Genomic DNA, 17,910 nt, shown 5'->3' with positions numbered 1-17,910 from the left:
CCAGAGAGCACACACACACCACTCACCCCAGCCAGGGAGAGCCCCACTCCCCACAGCCAGGGAGAGCCCCCACTCCCCACAGCCAGGGAGAGCCCCCACTCCCCACAGCCAGGGAGAGCCCCCACTCCCCACAGCCAGGGAGAGCCCCCACTCCCCACTGCCAGGGAGAGCCCCCACTCCCCACTGCCAGGGAGAGCCCCCATTCCCCACAGCCAGGGAGAGCCCCCACTCCTCACAGCCAGGGAGAGCCCCCACTCACCCCAGCCAGGGAGAGCCCCCACTCACCCCAACCAGGGAGAGCCCCCATTCCCCACATCCAGGGAGAGCCCCCATTCCCCACATCCAGGGAGAGCCCCCACTCCCCACAGCCAGGGAGAGCCCCCACTCACCCCAGCCAGGGAGAGCCCCCACTCACCCCAACCAGGGAGAGCCCCCACTCACCCCAACCAGGGAGAGCCCCCATTCCCCACATCCAGGGAGAGCCCCCACTCCCCACAGCCAGGGAGAGCCCCCACTCACCCCAACCAGGGAGAGCCCCCATTCCCCACAGCCAGGGAGAGCCCCCACTCCCCACAGCCAGGGAGAGCCCCCACTCCCCACAGCCAGGGAGAGCCCCCACTCACCCCAACCAGGGAGAGCCCCCACTCCCCACAGCCAGGGAGAGCCCCCACTCCCCACAGCCAGGGAGAGCCCCCACTCACCCCAGCCAGGGAGAGCCCCCACTCACCCCAACCAGGGAGAGCCCCCACTCACGCCAACCAGGGAGAGCCCCCATTCCCCACATCCAGGGAGAGCCCCCACTCCCCACAGCCAGGGAGAGCCCCCACTCCCCACAGCCAGGGAGAGCCCCCACTCACCCCAACCAGGGAGAGCCCCCATTCCCCACATCCAGGGAGAGCCCCCACTCCCCACAGCCAGGGAGAGCCCCCACTCACCCCAACCAGGGAGAGCCCCCATTCCCCACAGCCAGGGAGAGCCCCCACTCCCCACAGCCAGGGAGAGCCCCCATTCCCCACAGCCAGGGAGAGCCCCCACTCACCCCAACCAGGGAGAGCCCCCACTCCCCACAGCCAGGGAGAGCCCCCACTCCCCACAGCCAGGGAGAGCCCCCACTCACCCCAGCCAGGGAGAGCCCCCACTCACCCCAACCAGGGAGAGCCCCCACTCACCCCAACCAGGGAGAGCCCCCATTCCCCACATCCAGGGAGAGCCCCCACTCCCCACAGCCAGGGAGAGCCCCCACTCCCCACAGCCAGGGAGAGCCCCCACTCACCCCAACCAGGGAGAGCCCCCACTCCCCACAGCCAGGGAGAGCCCCCACTCCCCACAGCCAGGGAGAGCCCCCACTCCCCACAGCCAGGGAGAGCCCCCACTCACCCCAACCAGGGAGAGCCCCCACTCCCCACAGCCAGGGAGAGCCCCCACTCCCCACAGCCAGGGAGAGCCCCCACTCACCCCAACCAGGGAGAGCCCCCACTCCCCACAGCCAGGGAGAGCCCCCACTCCCCACAGCCAGGGAGAGCCCCCACTCCCCACAGCCAGGGAGAGCCCCCACTCACCCCAGCCAGGGAGAGCCCCCACTCACCCCAGCCAGGGAGAGCCCCCACTCCCCACAGCCAGGGAGAGCCCCCACTCACCCCAGCCAGGGAGAGCCCCCACTCCCCACAGCCAGGGAGAGCCCCCACTCACCCCAACCAGGGAGAGCCCCCACTCCCCACAGCCAGGGAGAGCCCCCACTCACCCCAGCCAGGGAGAGCCCCCACTCACCCCAGCCAGGGAGAGCCCCCACTCCCCACAGCCAGGGAGAGCCACTGCGTAGCGACAAAGGCCTGGGGCACTGCAGAGAACACCCAGCCCAGCCAAAAATAAACAAACAAACAAACAAAAAACAATAATCTTTTGATGCTCTGACTACATAGTTTCTGTTGTAAAAACCTCTATATATCTGGAGTCCCCTGCATTGCTGCCTCTTGTAGCAGTCTCCCCGAGTTATATATCTGAGATGCTGTGTCCCAGGCTTAAGTCCTTAGTTTTGTCCACCAGATAAAATGTTACTCTCAACCATTAAGCTGTGCATTTTTTTAAGTTGACAGATATAGCAATTTAAATTCCCTTTCACACTCTTTCACTAGCTCCTCGGAAAAACACTTCGAAGGAGTTCCTACTACATGGGCCTGAGTCCTATTTTTCTGCATCTAAGCCTGAATGATTTAGATGATCATTTTTTAAATGTTTATTTAATTTTTTTTTTTTTTTTTTTTTCATTTTGAAGCAGCTTTAAGCTTACAGAAAAGTCGCAAGAAGAGTATCAAGGACGCTCACCCAGAGACATCATCCGAGGCCTGCTTTATGCTGGTCACGTCCTTTACAGCAGAGGATCCCAAAGGTCATCACTCTAGGTTCCTTCCACCTGGAACAGCTCCTCAGTCTCTCCTTGCCTGTTGTCAACTGCAAAGAAAATCACATGACACATCCAACCCAGAACTCTTGAGTTCCCTTGCTCCCAAATTCACCCCCCCTAGTCTTTATCTCATTAAAAGGAAAAAAAAAAAAAATGATGTCCCTGAGTCCTAACATTTAATCCTCAGAGCATTTCTAGCAGGGATGTATAATTAATACCATTTCTATTTTCCAGATGAGAAAAGTGAGGCACAGGGTCTGAGCACAAGCTGCAGACCCCGTCAGTAACCTTCTCACAGCCCCTTAGCTAAGGTCAGAGGCTGAGTGCTGTGTGTGTTAGTGTGTGACTCTTTGCAACTCCATGGACAGTAGCCCGCCAGGCTCCTCTGTCCATGGGATTCTCCAGGCAAGAACACTGGAGTGGGTTGCCATTTCCTTCTCCAGGAGATCTTCCCGACCCAGGGATCAAATGCAGGTCTCCCGCATTGTAGGCAGACGCTTTACCATCTGAGCCACCAGGGAAGTGTCAGAACTTATCTACAGCCAATTCCTATCTCTTTATGGGGACATTTACTGTCTGGATGCTCCTGAAAAGGAATGTCCCAAGAGTAACTTCAACCAGTGAAGACAGGAATTACTAGATAAATATCCCAGTTTCCTCCCACTTCCTGGGGAGTTCTGAAGTACGCTCCACATAGGATCTCAGGGGTCCTCAGTGGGGCTGAACCTTCTGTGGGTACACAGTGGTAACTTTCCTGTTATTATACCCTTTATTGGCTTCCTTCCCATCCCTGGGAAATGACACAGGATGCCCCTCTTGGCACTTCTGAGGATCACTGCACCTAAGTCATTCTTTCAGTGTCTACTTCTGCAGGAGACCTTAATTCCCCAAAGTCACACAGATACTTAGTGATGGAGTTAGGATTGAAACCCAGACAGACTGTCTCAAACTAATGTTCAAAATTGCCATGCCTCACTGCATTCCCTCACCACTTGCTCAGACGTAACAAGATTCATTCTGGATTCTTGTCTGATCCATACCAGATCCATGCCATCAACAAGCCCCAGAAGCTCTCTCTGGGTATATCCCAGATCTGACATGTTCTTCCCACCAGTGCCCAGGACAGGAAGCATATATCAGAGTCTCCTAGCAAGCCGGTTAGAACACCGCTTGCTGGGCCCCTAGCTCAAAGTTTCTGATTCAGTAGGCCTTGAGGGGGCCAGGAATTTAGAAACCGCGCAGTGATGCTGACGTGGCTGGTCCAGGGACCAACTTGGAGAACCCTTCTCTAACCACCACCACTTTTTGCCCGGACACCAGGCTCCCAGCTGGTCTCCCTGCTCGGACTCACATGTCTCCAGAGCGGTCAGTCACCCCTATAGACGAGCTGGCTGCACGGTGAGGCATCTGCTCAACCCACCCTCCAGGCCTCCCCTTCCCATGGAGAGCCAGATGTGGGACCCAAGTTTGCCGCGCTCGCCCTGCAGCCGCCCTGCCCCTTCCGCCACACAGCCCTCACCCCCTCTGCTCTGGCCTCCGACTCTTCCTGGCTCTACCTGAGCCGACCTTTCCCTCTACCTGAAATGTTCCTCCCCCTCCACGCAGAAGAGATTCACTCCCTCCTTACATTTAAATCTCTGCTTAAATGTCTCCTTCTCACTTCTGCATTCCCTGCATCCAGAACAGTACCTGAGACATGTAGAGGATACTCAAAAAAACATTTTTGAACACATATTGAAGAGGGGGGCTTCCCTGGTGGCTGAGAGGGTAAAGCGTCTGCCTGCAATGCAGGAGATCCAGGTTTGACCCCTGGGTTGGGAAGATCCCCTGGAGAAGGAAATGGCAACCCACTCCAGAATTCTTGCCTGGAAAATCCCATGGGTGGAGGAGCCTGGTGGGCTACAGTCCACAGGATTGCAAAGAGTCTGACATGACTGAGCGACTTCCCTTCCTTCCTCCCTTTCTCCCTTCCTTTCTTCCTTCCTTCCTTCTTTCTTTCAGAGGGGATGGTGGGAGATATGTGTGGTAGATCCCTCAAAGTGATTGAATTTATTTTACATGCAGATAAAACTCTAAAGGAAAATGAAAATGGAGATTTCAAAAGAAACTTCTGGGCCATCTATCAACTTCCAGAAATTGCTGATTCCTCCACTGAAATAGATCTGTAATTTAGAGAATTGACTGCTAAAAAGATTGGGCATGTGGTATGTGGTCTCATGGAACTTTTGACATCCCACCCCTCACACAGGCCACAGTAAACACACTGAATATCCAACCTCAAACGCTGATATTAGTGGTCCTTGCATTACAGGCTCAGGATTTTACAGAATAAACAGAACGCTAACCATACTGATATGTGTGTCTCCACGGTACTTGATCTAAGATAAACACAGCTGCTGGCACTCCGCCTGGGCCTCCTACAACCCGCCCCTCAGTGACCCCTTCCTGCCGTCCTTGGTCCCCTCCAGTCTGTGCTGTGCACTTCAGAACAGTCTTTTCTAGAAATGCAAACCCTGTCATGTCATTCCCGGGGCAGAAATGCTCCCGTGGCTTCCCATCAAAAACCCTTAATGTCTAGATGCCTTAGCCTGGCACACAGGGCTCCATGACGTTGCCCAGTCCACCCCTCTCTGTGCCCTTTAAATAAACCGAGCAAGCTCTCCAAAGCTGTCCAAAGATCCAAAGCTCTCCAGGCTCTGCTGTAGCGGCCCCAGGTGGTGCTGGGCATTCTGTTCACCTTCTGCCTTCTGGGTTTTGCCCACACGTGGCAGATCTGTGCCCTGCACAGATCAGTCCTGCCTTTGGACCTCAGCATGGGGCAGAGCTCGCTCTCCGGGCTTGCTTCGTGGCTCCCCCAGCAAACGACACCTGGCCTGCCTGGCTGATGCAGTCATCAGAACTGCGGGTGAGAGGCATCCTCCAGCATACAGGTCTCTGCTACCTTTTCCGCTGTGTCTCCTGATGCTGCCCCCAGACAGACTCGTGCACAGAAACGCCTCCAGTCTCCTGAAGGAAATATGCCTTTTGATATCTCCTCGCCCCCAATTCCTTCCCCTCGGAATTTCCCCTTCCCGCTTCCCTGGCTCAGTCCTCACCTCGCCAATCGTGCGGGTGGACTCAGCTGAAGCTCCACTCTGCAGGGAGCCCACTCTGACCCCCTCCTCCCATCCCACCTCCATTCTCAGGAGCCCTCTTCCACCCTCATCCGGACGCTAGATACCTCTATTTCCAATTAATTATGCTGCAGGACTCTTTGAGTTTACCTCTGATTCGCTCCCTGGAGACCCAGAGACCCTTGTGGGTAGGAACAGGTTTTATTTACCTTTTGTACCTCAGCCCTAAGCCTAGTACCAGCACATAGATAAGATGCAAGAGCTTTAGAGTGGGGAAACAAATGAAGAATGGGCAAATAAATGAATAAGTAAAATATGCTATTGAGTTCATCATATAGGTTTTCTCAAATACAAACGGAAGGAATACATGGATGTAGTCTTAGATGGTTCACTGGTTCTTTTTTTGTGGCATCCAAACGTCATACTTGTTTCAAGCATAGTTGATGTTTGTTTTAAGTATAGACATACAATACAGTGATTCACAATTTGTAAATGTTTAGTTAATATAATATACTGGCTACATTCCCTGCGATGGACACTACTTCCTTGTCGCCTATTTTTTCTTTGTAGATTTATCTGCTTTTGCTCTTTGGCTGCTGTGGGTGTTTGGCTGCACGCGGGCTTTCTCTAGCTGCAGAGCGCAGCCCTCTCACTGCCGCGGGGCACGGGCTCTAGCTGTGCCAGCGTCCTAGGTGTTCAGTAGTTGTCTTCAGGGTTAGTTGCTCTGGTCATGTGGGATCTTCCCAGACCAGGGATCAAACAGTGTTCCTTGCACTGCAAAGCCATTTTCCTTCTTTTCGTTTCACTCATTTATTTTAATTGGAGGCTAATTACTTTACCATACTGTGCTGATTTTTGCCAAACATCAACATGAATCAGCCACAGGTGTACATGTGTCCCCCATCCCGAACCTCCCCCGCCACCTCCCTCCCCATCCCATCCCTCTGGGTCATCCCAGTTGCACCAGCCCTGAGCGCCCTGTCTCATGCATCGAACCTGGACTGGCGATCTATTTCACATATGATAATATACATGTTTCAATGCCATTCTCTCAGATCATCCCACCCTCACCTTCTCCCACAGAGTCCAAAAGACTTGTATACATCTGTGTCTCTTTTGCTGTCTCGCATATAGGGTCCTTGTTACCATTTTTCTAAATTCCATATATATGCGTTAGTATACTGTATTGGTGTTTTTCTTTCTGACTTACTTCACTCTGTGTAATAGGCATTTTTCTTTAACCACTGGACCACCAGGGAAGCCCCTTGTAGCTTATTTTATACCTAATGGCTTGTACCTCTTAGTCTCCTCCCCCAAATGGCCCCTCCCTCTCCTCTCTCCTCACTGATGACCATTAGCTTGCTCTGTATATCTGAAATTTTCACTATGGTCGAATTAGAAGAAGATTTACAAACACAGTTATGTATAAGACCTTCCACCTTAACACTACTGTGCCATTTCTCCAGGTATCCTCTTTTGCCTTTATGTATATATATATATATATTTTGGGAGAAGGCAGTGGCAACCCACTCCAGTACTCTTGCCTGGAAAATCCCATGGACAGAGGAGCCTGGTAGCCTGCAATCCATGGGGTCTCGAAGAGTCGGACATGACTGAGAGACTTCACTTTCACTTTTCACTTTCATGCATTGGAGAAGGAAATGGCAACCCACTCCAGTGTTCTGCCTGGAGAATCCCAGGGACAGGGGAGCTGGTGGGCTGCCATCTATGGGGTCGCACAGAGTCGGACACGACTGAAGCGACTTAGCAGCAGCAGCAGCAGCATATATATTTTTTTTAGCAGACTGAAACAAATTTGCCCAATTTTGTGATTTCCTTTTTTGGTTGAAATTGTTCCTTTAATATTTAATGCATTGCTCTTTCCTTTCTAATGACTAAATTATACAATCTTGAGTTGCCATCACTTACATAACCACGTCCCTATTTTTAGACATTTAGGTTGTTTCCAAGTTTTTGCTGTTATCACTAAGAATAAAATAAACACTTTGGATTTTATTCTTTTAAATTATATTCTCAATGAGAATTCTGAGGATTACACAAAATGTTCAAAAAAGTATGAACCCTTATATGGTTCTTGATACATAGTGATTTTAGGATTATATCAGTTTGCACCATTTTTACAAGTCAGACATTCAAAGTGGAGTATGTTTGTTTGAGAAGTATGAAAGAAAGACTATGGTAATGCTGGTGGCTGATTTGCTAGGAGCCTGTCTCCTGTGCAAGGCATTCTCCCAGACTGCACCTAAACCCCTCAGAAGTCCAGAGATCCAATCATTTGTCAGAGCTGAATTCACTAGAGATTGAGATGCAGAAACCAGAAATGTAGAAATCACACCTGAGAGTGCTCCGGAGCTGTCTGGCAGCTGGAGTCAGCCAGGTGGTCCTCTCCTAGCTTGAGCCCAGCATCCCGAGGACACTGCCTGGCCCATGCACCCATGTGTGTATGCTTCCTGTAACCCACAAGAGCACAGGTATTGAGCTCTGACGAATTTGGATTAAAATCATGGAGCCATCAGTTAGCATCTATAGATACTCCAACTAACTATTTACCCTCCCTAACTAAGCCCGAAGTGTCTTCATCGGAAAAATGGAGTGTTCTACACTTTTGGGGGAAGTGTACGAAGGGTGCTTGGCTCAAAGTGTGGTGTCTAACAAGGTTTTAAGAACACCTTGGGGTAATGTTACACACGTTTGTTTGATTCACCATATGGGTTAAGTAGAATTTATCCCTCTGAGGACAATCATATTTCTTATTCCTAGCTTTAATCATTCAATCATTCATTCATGCATGCAATCATTTATTCAACTATGTATTGAATACCTATTTTGTGCCAGACACTGTTTTATGTACTAAAGATATTGTTGCAGAGAAAATATAGAGTCCTTATCCTTATGGAGCTTACATTCTAGTAGTGAGTGTCAGACAAAACATACTTAAACAACATATAGCATATCAATATGTACATTTAATGATGTGATGCTTTGTTTTTTCCCACAACTGTTATTTTAATCAATGGTCAATTCAATATCCAATGGTATCTTAGAAGTTAGAAAATGCCATATGTTCATTTGTTTATTAATTAATCACAGTATTTCTGGGGAATTTTTGCAAATCATAGCAAAAAGCAATTCTGAAACCTCCTATTTCAGAATTGTACTGAATACTAAGCTTCCATAAGCTATTTTAATCCTCTCAACATCCATCTGAGATAGATATTACCCCGCTCCCTGATTTTATAATGCAGGAGATAGTTTAAGAGGGTTCACAGATTGTAATAGACATTTTCTGGGTTTGGTTATGATTTGTTCTTTGACTGCCCAGAACCAATTTTCTCTCTGGGGGATATTGCCATTATACATAATATATATATATATATATATATAATCAGTGATCTCTGTGGAAGGTGTCCTGCCTCTTAGTGTAGAGACGTGCATGTTGACCCTGAATGTCAAGGTAAGGACACTGACCCAACCTAAGCAACAGAATCTCTCATTAAAGACTTTGAATGCTGTGGGAGAGAAAAAAAGACAATCAGAAACCAGAGCCCAGCAGCATGGCTTTGACTGTCAGCTGGGCCTGTGCCCAGCTATAAGGTGCCCAGGTCCCAGCCACAGAGCACTCCTTGGCTTTGGTTTCTGCTGCCCTTATTTCTGCTGGTTCTCCCAGTCTGATGTGCCAGCCTCTCAGATGCCTGATATCCTTTAAAAACTGAATTATCCAAACAGATTTTCATAGCTTGAAACTTAATAACACTAACTAATAATACATTTAGAAAGCGAGCAAGTCAATATTTAATTTTAAGTCTGTCTAAAAACAGAACCCCTTAAGTAAGTCAACTGGGCAAGCAGTAATTTATTCAACAATTATTCATCATATGCACAGCAGGCACCATCTCAGCAACCTAAATGCTGAGGATTTACTAAAACCCCTATGGAATCGAGGGCTTCCCAGGTGGTGCTAGTGGTAAAGAACCTGCCTGTCAATACAGGAGAGTTAAGTGATGTGGGTTCGATCCCTGGGTTGGAAAGATCCCTTAGCATGGGAAATTACAACCCACTCCAGTATTCTTGCCTGGAGAGAGAAGGCAAGAATCCCATGGACAGAGAAACCTGGTGGGCTATAGTCCATGGGGTCACAAAGAGTCAGACATGAGTGATCACACCATGGAATTGAATTCAGCGAGAGTCTAAAAAAGAGCAATTATTTGCAGTGAACTTGATTCTATAATTTGAAATACTTAGCCCCTTATATTAGTGGTATATGGAAACCTAAGTTCTGTATAAACTTTCTACAACGTCTGCAGGATCCCCAAAACATCAACCCAAACATCAGTATACATGAAACAGGTTGTCAGCCTCCAATCTGCATATTATTTTTATCACCCAATTTTTCTACAGATACTGTGCTTTCCACATTTCTTTGTGATATGGTCTCTCATTTCATTACCTTTTAGTCATTGACTTGCTTTGATATGACCTTTTTAGGTTGGAATGATTTGGATTTAACTTAGACTTGACACAAAAATGGTAGAAAGCAAATTTTTTCTCCCCTGTGAAGAGAGAAAATACCTATAAATTATCAGCTTTTGTACTTAACAATCAAAGGGTCATACCTGAGAGTATTGAGATTTATTAAGCTCATGCAAATGAAAACTGGATGCTGGAATCTTCTAGAAATATCTAGATCATACCTTGCATTAGTTGCTCAGTTGTGTCTGACTCTTTGTGAGCCCAGGGGCTTTGGCCCACCAGGCTCCTCTGTCCATGGAATTCTCCAGGCAAAAATACTGGAGTGGATAGCCATTCCCTTCTCCAGGGCATCTTCCCAACCCAGAAATCGAACCCAGGTCTCCTGCATTGCAGGCAGATTCTTTACCATCTGAGCCACCAGGGATGCCCAGATCATACCTTATAAGCAGTTATTTTCCTCAATTTGTATCCAAAAATGGAATTTTGTAAACTCTTTGAAGTTCTGGAAATGAGAGCATTTTCTCTCAATTGGTCCAGAATTTCCTGCTGCCATCCCTCCACTTCCTGTCTGCATTGGACCATCATGATAAACTGGAACAGTAGTATGGGGAGAAAACAGGGGAACAAGATGATCAAATGGAGGGAAGTTTCAAGGACTCATTCATTCTTTGTTCTTCAACTGTGGCAGCTGTTATGAAGTTATAGTAGTAAGTAGTACTGTAGAAGATAGGAGAACATATAGATGGAAATTTTGAATGATTATTGTAATGTCTTTCCCTTTCCTCAGACCAAAAAGTGGCAATGAGTATATGTGTGTGTGTTCATTTATTCATTTGTAAAACAACCTTAAGTGAGACTTGTATCATTCATTCTTCAAGGAACAGTATAATTTAGTTAGTTGAACTAGCCTACTAGATCTGTGATTTTCTTTTTTCTTCTGAGGATCATGTTTTGTGTATCTCACAGCATATGACAGACATAACGTTCATATGTATAACAAATTCTCATCGAGCACCCGGGATTATTCACCAGACCCCCATACATGGCTTGTAACTCCACTATTTTCTCTTCATGTAGGAAAATATATCACCATGCAACAGAGCAAGAGAGAGAGAGAGAGATCACCTAGGAATAACCTTGAATCTAATCATACTTATTCTGATATCTAAGTAAGACATTCACATATTTTTATCTATCACCTAACAAATATTAGTGTTCAATTATTTGCAACAGACTTCACAAATGACTTTAAATACAAGAAATGCCACACTGTTGCAGATGACAAGGGTGATACTGTATACGGTCTGTGACAAGGATGTTTTTGGCATTTTGTATATATTGTTCATTTCATCCCATATTTCATAATCCTGTTTGCTCAATTACTCCAATGGTTTTCCAAGCATGCATCAGAATAACCTGCACAGCTTGTTAAAACATATCTCCTACATGTGTACCCCAATGTTCATCACAGCACTGTTTATAATAGCCAGGACATGGAAGCAACCTAGATGTCCATCAGCAGATGAATGGATAAGAAAGCTGTGGTACATATACACAATGGAGTATTACTCAGCCATTAAAAAGAATACATTTGAATCAGTTCTAATGAGGTGGATGAAACTGGGGCCTATTATACAGAGTGAAGTAAGCCAGAAAGAAAAACACCAATACAATATACTAACGCATATATATGGAATTTAAAAAGATGGTAATGACAACCCTGTATGCGAGACAGCAAAAGAGACACAGATGTATAGAACAGTCTTATGGACTCTGTGGGAGAGGGAGTGGGAGGATGATTTGGGAGAATGGCATTGAAACATGTATAATATCATATAAGAAATGAATCACCAGTCCAGGTTCGATGCAAGATACAGGAAGCTTGGGGCTGGTGCACTGGGATGACCCATAGGGATGGTATGGGGAGGAAGGTGGGAGGGGGATTCAGGATTGGGAACACATGTACACCCATGGCAGATGCATGTTGATGTATAGCAAAACTAATACAATATTGTAAAGTAAAAAATAATAATAATAAATAAATAATTAAAAAAAATTTTTTAAATAAAACATATCTCCTGGGCCCCCGTCCCAGAGTTTCTGATTCAGTAATTCTGGGTGGGGCCTGAGAATTTACATTTCCAACAAGTGTCCTAGTAATAGTTATGCTACTGGTCTAGGAACTACATTTTGAGATTCATTGATTGAGTCATTCATATATCCATCAGTCAAACCAGGCAATCCTAAAGGAAATCCACCCTGAATAGTCACTGGGAGGGCTCATGCTGAAGTTGAAGCTCCAATACTGTGGCCACCTGATGTGAAGAGCTGACTCCTTGGAGAAGACCCTGATGCTAGGAAAGACTGAAGGCAGGAGGAAAAGGGAGTGGCAGAGGATGAGATGGTTGGATGCCATCATTGACTCAATGGATATGAGTATGAGCAAGTTCCAGGAGATGGTGAAGGACAGGGGACCTGGCATGCTGCTGTCCAGGGCATCACAAAGAGTCAGGTACAACTGGGCAACTGAATAACAGCACATATATTCAAAAAACATTAATTAAAAGCCTACCTGGTGCCTGGTATCAAAGTAAAAAGATAAATTGAACATTATTTTGTAAGAGCCGATGTCTACTGAGCACTCTGTTTTGTTAAGACCTAATTTACTCCTTTATAACAATTCTTCAAAGTAGGCACATTTTCCCCCATTTTTTCAGGAAAAGTTGCATAGCTGCAAAAGATTAAGTAACCTGCTCAAAGTCATATGGACAAGTGTCAGAACTAGCATTTGAACCCAGGTCTACTGGATGCAAGTGGTGCCCACAGACATCACGTGCCTGCTCTGCTACCGCGGTACCGTGACGAGCTTGCACACAGCATTAGTTAGTCTTTTGCAGATTAAAACAAACTGATGTTCAGAGGCTACATAACTTGTCCAAAATCACACAGCTAGAAATTTAATCTCTATTTGATGCCAAGAGAGGTTACATAACTTGTCCAAAATCACACAGCTAGAAATTTAATCTCTATTTGATGCCAAAGTGATTTTGCACCATTTCTGCATGCTATCTTTAAGTCACGATCCACCTAAATCAGAGCCAGGAACAACAGTATGACTCTAGTTAACCAGAGTGCACAGAGAATGCGGAATATAATATTTCAGTTAACAAAGAACATCTCTCTTGCGCTAACTTATTCAAAAGCTTTCTAACAATTACCAGTGTACCTTGCAACCTAAGTCAGCACAGAATAATGTACTGTTTCCTTGATGACTCAGGATCTTACGTGTCCCAGCACCATCGTTATAAGCAGCACTCGTTTCTGAGAAATGTCCAAGTGAATGCAGAAGAAGGTGATAGGGGTGAGCGTGTGGGGAGCCCGGAATCACTGAGGACAAATTAAAGTATATTCTATTCCTTCACCTTTCCTGCAAGTAGAATGGACAAGGCCCCAAACTGAGACTTATCAAAGGTTTCACTTGAGATGGGTTCAGATTAATCATGTTTACTCCAATTCGTGGAATTATTAATAGCTGACAAAATGCATTCAAAGTGATTGTTTTTCCTCCTTTTGCCACTTGATAAATGGCAAAGAATGAAGCTTTCCCTGACTCCTGTGTCCTACTGTGTTACCCCGTCATCAGGGGAGAAAGGAGCTGTATAATTACCTTTTGAGACATGAATCATCCTTACTCTGAGGGCCCAGACCTGTTTGACTCTATAAAAGCAGCTCAAGGTTGAAGTGCAAACATGCACTGTCTCGCATCCCCCAGGGTTGCTATAATTACCGATCCACCGAGAGGAGATGAAGGTGCTCCCTGCATCTGGCCTTGCTGTCCTCCTCGTCACCGCTCTGAAGTTTTCCACCGCAGCCCCCTCCCTACTTGCAGCCTCCCCCAGGACCTCAAGGAACAACTACCGCCTTGCACAGGTTGGTGAATCTTTGCACAATTCCCTCTTCCCCCTCCTGCCCCAGAAAATCTAAAGGGGATAATAATAATAAAATCAGGAATATCTGTTGTGGTTTTGAAATCATCTTCTAAGTCCACTGAAGCCTGATGGATACGATTCCCTGTTCAGCTAAGACTGGTGTGTAGTACACGCTGAGTGTCTGTGTTGCAAGATTGCATAAATAAATGAATGAATATCTATCCAGATATTTTGCTGCACACAGAATTTGAGGGGGCTTGCAAAAATACAGGCATTACAGAAAGACAAAAGAAGTGTTTGAGGAACAATGTAGAAGGAAAACTAAGAAAAATAAAAAACAAAGTGTAAGATTTGCACAGTAGCTGCTGCTGCTGCTGCTACTAAGTCGCTTCAGTCGTGTCTGACTCTGTGCGACCCCATAGATGGCAGCCCACCAGGCTCCCCTGTCCCTGGGATTCTCCAGGCAAGAACACTGGAGTGGGTTGCCATTTCCTTCTCCAATGCATGAAAGTGAAAAATGAAAGTGAAGTCGCTCAGTCATGTCCGACTCTTAGCGATCCCATGGACTGCAGCCCACCAGGCTCCTCTGTCCATGGGATTTTCCAGGCAAGAGTACTGGAGTGGGGTGCCATCACCTTCTCCATTGCACAGTAGAGGTGGGTTGCAAATTTAGTGCTAAGATTCCTAACAGTCACAACAGAAAGATTTCCTGTGTTCATTTTTCAGAAAAAATGGCTTTTATACTCAGGGCAAATTTGATCAAAATTTGAAGTGAACCGAATTTTTCCTGGATGCCAACCCACTTCTCATGCCAAGGTCTTTCCTCTCTAAAGCATATTCCCAAAGTCCCTTATTTACTTACATTTTCTGTATCTTTCTCTTTCAAAATCTCTCCCAACTGACTGTTGGCAAGGATCAAATACAAATAATTCATTCAGCATACCAGAAGTCCTTCAAAGACTAAGAGTGACTCAAAGTGATTCAATGTATATTTGCTTCCAAGCATTTTTTGGGTGTTTTTTTTGGGGGGGTGGGGGTGGTGGGAGGGATTTTTTTGCTTTTGTTTTTTTACATTTAAAACAAAGATGTTAAACTTTAGCCTAAAGAAATAAACCTTCAATGGAGGAATTTCCAACGTTCATGAAAGGTGTGTAGTGAGACGTTTTTGCACCAAGGCCTCTGTTTTGTATATCTGTCACACAGACATCATACTTGTGATTGCAGCCCTGCTGGGGACTGCTTTCCTACCTGCCAGGCTACACCCGTGGGCTGCTTCTTCTGTACACACCGCGTGTCCCTACTGATGGCTCATGCCACTCTTGCTTTCTAACTGATCAGTCCCCCTGCCACACTGGTCGTTCAACGTTTTGAATATCAGCCCTCCATATAAACAGCACAGTGGATGCCGAGTACAGACCTGTCGAGTTGAACGTTCTTTGACTTGAAACCACTTTCAGACGAACTAAATTCTAAATAACATATCTCAGAATATTAACTGGGTCTATTTCCAATCGTATTTCGCCACCAGCCTTTGCCTCCCTTCTCCTGACATGTAATTGTCGCTTACCCAGTTTCATGCCACTGGACCTCCAGAAGGAGTGTCATACTGAGGTTAGAACTGATCTGGTGGCTGAAAAATCATGGTTTTGTCCAGATTCAGATAAGCTATGGTCATCGGGCCCAAACCAGCCAGCCTTGTTTGTTTACAAATCATCTTCTGCATTTGTACTGCAATGGTGGAAATCACGTGATGAAACAGAAAATATTAATTATCGGACCTTTCAGAAGTTAACTGACCCCATAGTGGTCTATGCAGGAATAAGGCCAGCCAGCCTTGAAAGAAATCTGTCCTTGCTAAGAGTATTAGGAAAGAATTAGGTGTTCTTGGAATGTTAGGGGTCTCTAGTGACCCCCTGGGGCTTCTCTGGTGACTTAGATGGTAAAGAATCTGCCTGCAGTGTGGAAGACCTGGGTTTGATCCCTGGATGGGGAAGATTCCCCAGAGAAGGGAATGGCAACCCACTCCAGTATTCTTTCCTGGGAAATCCCATGGACAGAGGAACCTGGAGGGCTACAATCCACGGGGTTGCAGAGTCAGACACGACCGAGTAACTAACACTGTCACTTTCAGAGTGACCCCTTATCCTTTCTCTCCAAAGCAAGTCAGCCCCCTTCAGTTTCCCTTACGACATACTTTGAAAGACCTTCAACCAAGGATCAAGGAAACTTGTTGACACCTGGCAAACAGGCCTTCTCCTGCCTGCAGTGGCCCTAGGCGTCAGCTCCAGGAAGGAAAGGGTATCACTCTTCAGCAGGCTGGTATGATCTAGGCAAACCTCCTAAGTGCATCCCAATGACTAGAAAGAATTACTGTCCCACCTTATAGCTTAAAGAAATAGCTAACAACTCAGGCAACAATACAACAAATGAAATGACATGAAAATAGACTTATTTCATAAAACAGCTTAAGTTTATTCATTTAGCAATTTTTTATTGAATGGCTTCCCTGATAGCTCAGTTGGTGAAAGAATCCGCCTGCAATGCAGGAGACCCCGGTTCGATTCCTGGGTCGGGAAGATCTGCTGGAGAAGGGATAAGCTACCCATTCCAGTTTTATTGGGCTTCCCTGGTGGCTTAGCTGGTAAAGAATCCCCCTGCAATGCAGGAGACCTGGGTTTGATCCCTGGGTCGGGAAGATCCCCTGGAGGAGGGAAATGCTACCCACTCCAGTATTCTGGCCTGGAGAATTCCATGGACTGTATAGTCCATGGGGTCACAAAGAGTCGGATACAACTGAGCAACTTTCACTTTCACCCTTTCACTTACTATATGCTATGTGCCAGGGTATGTCCTAAGCACTGGAGAAACATCAGTGAACAAAACAAATAAAGTTCCTGTTCTTCCAGCATTGACATGGGCATGACGGAGAAGTGGGAAGAGCTGGGAGGAGACAAGCCAGGCAATCAATAAGAGTCCATGTGATATTAAAAAATAAATTTACCAGGATGATAGAGAGTTACTAGGGCCCTGGAGGGGGAGGGGGGCATTCTCACCTGAGTAGTCCAGGAAGGCTTCTCTGAGGAAGGGATATTTGCAATGAACCTGAACTCTGTAAAGAACTATGTGGACCTGAACTTCTCGGTCGTATGAAGATCTGGAGACAGAGCTGTCCAGGCAGAGGAAAGAGCAAGTGCGGCAGCCGGGGCAGCAGGCCAAATGGCAGGAGGACACCGCTGAGTCCGGAGTCAGGCCAGCACACACCGGGGCCTGGGCCCCCACCCTGCTCGCTTCTCTCTCGATAGCTCACCAAGAGCGGGCAAACGGTTCCCTGTGCCTGGGAAGTCCAGGCAGGAAATGTTTCCAAGTGCTAGTCACTTCTTCCTCCATCCAGGAACACAGTAGTCTATTCTTGCAAAGATAAACAGGTTTTTAATTGATTTATTTCATGCCCACTTGTATCTTTTCAATTCTCATTGGCTAATTGTCACAAAGGCTTGGAAAATGATGAAATAATTAGTCTCATCATCCAGAGTTTTAGCCCATTGTTTGTTTGTTTTTAAATAGTAATATCAATACGACATTTAATACAGGCTGTTAAGTTGTCCTTAAAATAATAGAAGCTTTCATTATCACATTATTATGAACTTATGGAGAAAGCAATGGCAACGCACTCCAGTATTCTTGCCTAGAGAATCCCTTGGACAGAGGAGCCTGGTGGGCTGCTGTCCATGGGGTCGCACAGAGTCAGACATGACTGAAGCGACTTAGCAGCAGAGCAGCAAGCAGCATTATGAACTTAAAAGCTGAAGAAAATAAAAAAACTTCCAAATACAAATTGTTAAATTCAGGTGCCTTTACTACTCTTTTACTTTCTGTGCATAAAGATATTTTTAAATTGCCATTATACTCAAATTTTGGTTCCTTCTTTTTTTTATTATTAAATCATAATAAAATTTTGATGTTTATATATTCATAA

General features: G+C 46.3%; 1 protein-coding gene across 1 annotated transcript in view; it reads left to right on the top strand.

The window, feature by feature from the left end:
* The first annotated feature begins 13,809 nt into the window (after window positions 1-13,809).
* Window positions 13,810-17,910, top strand: part of MMP20 (matrix metallopeptidase 20) — a 61,217-nt gene continuing 57,116 nt past the window's right edge. The window contains exon 1 of the mRNA XM_025267018.3: window positions 13,810-13,935. Within this exon, the coding sequence (XP_025122803.2) occupies window positions 13,810-13,935 (126 nt within the window). The remainder of the gene's footprint in view (window positions 13,936-17,910) is intronic.

Source organism: Bubalus bubalis, chromosome 16 (genome assembly GCF_019923935.1).
Source record: "Bubalus bubalis isolate 160015118507 breed Murrah chromosome 16, NDDB_SH_1, whole genome shotgun sequence".
NCBI classification, from domain to species: Eukaryota; Metazoa; Chordata; class Mammalia; order Artiodactyla; family Bovidae; genus Bubalus; species Bubalus bubalis.
The sequence above is the reverse complement of the archived record's forward strand: the minus strand, read 5'-3'. Positions and strand labels throughout refer to the sequence as shown.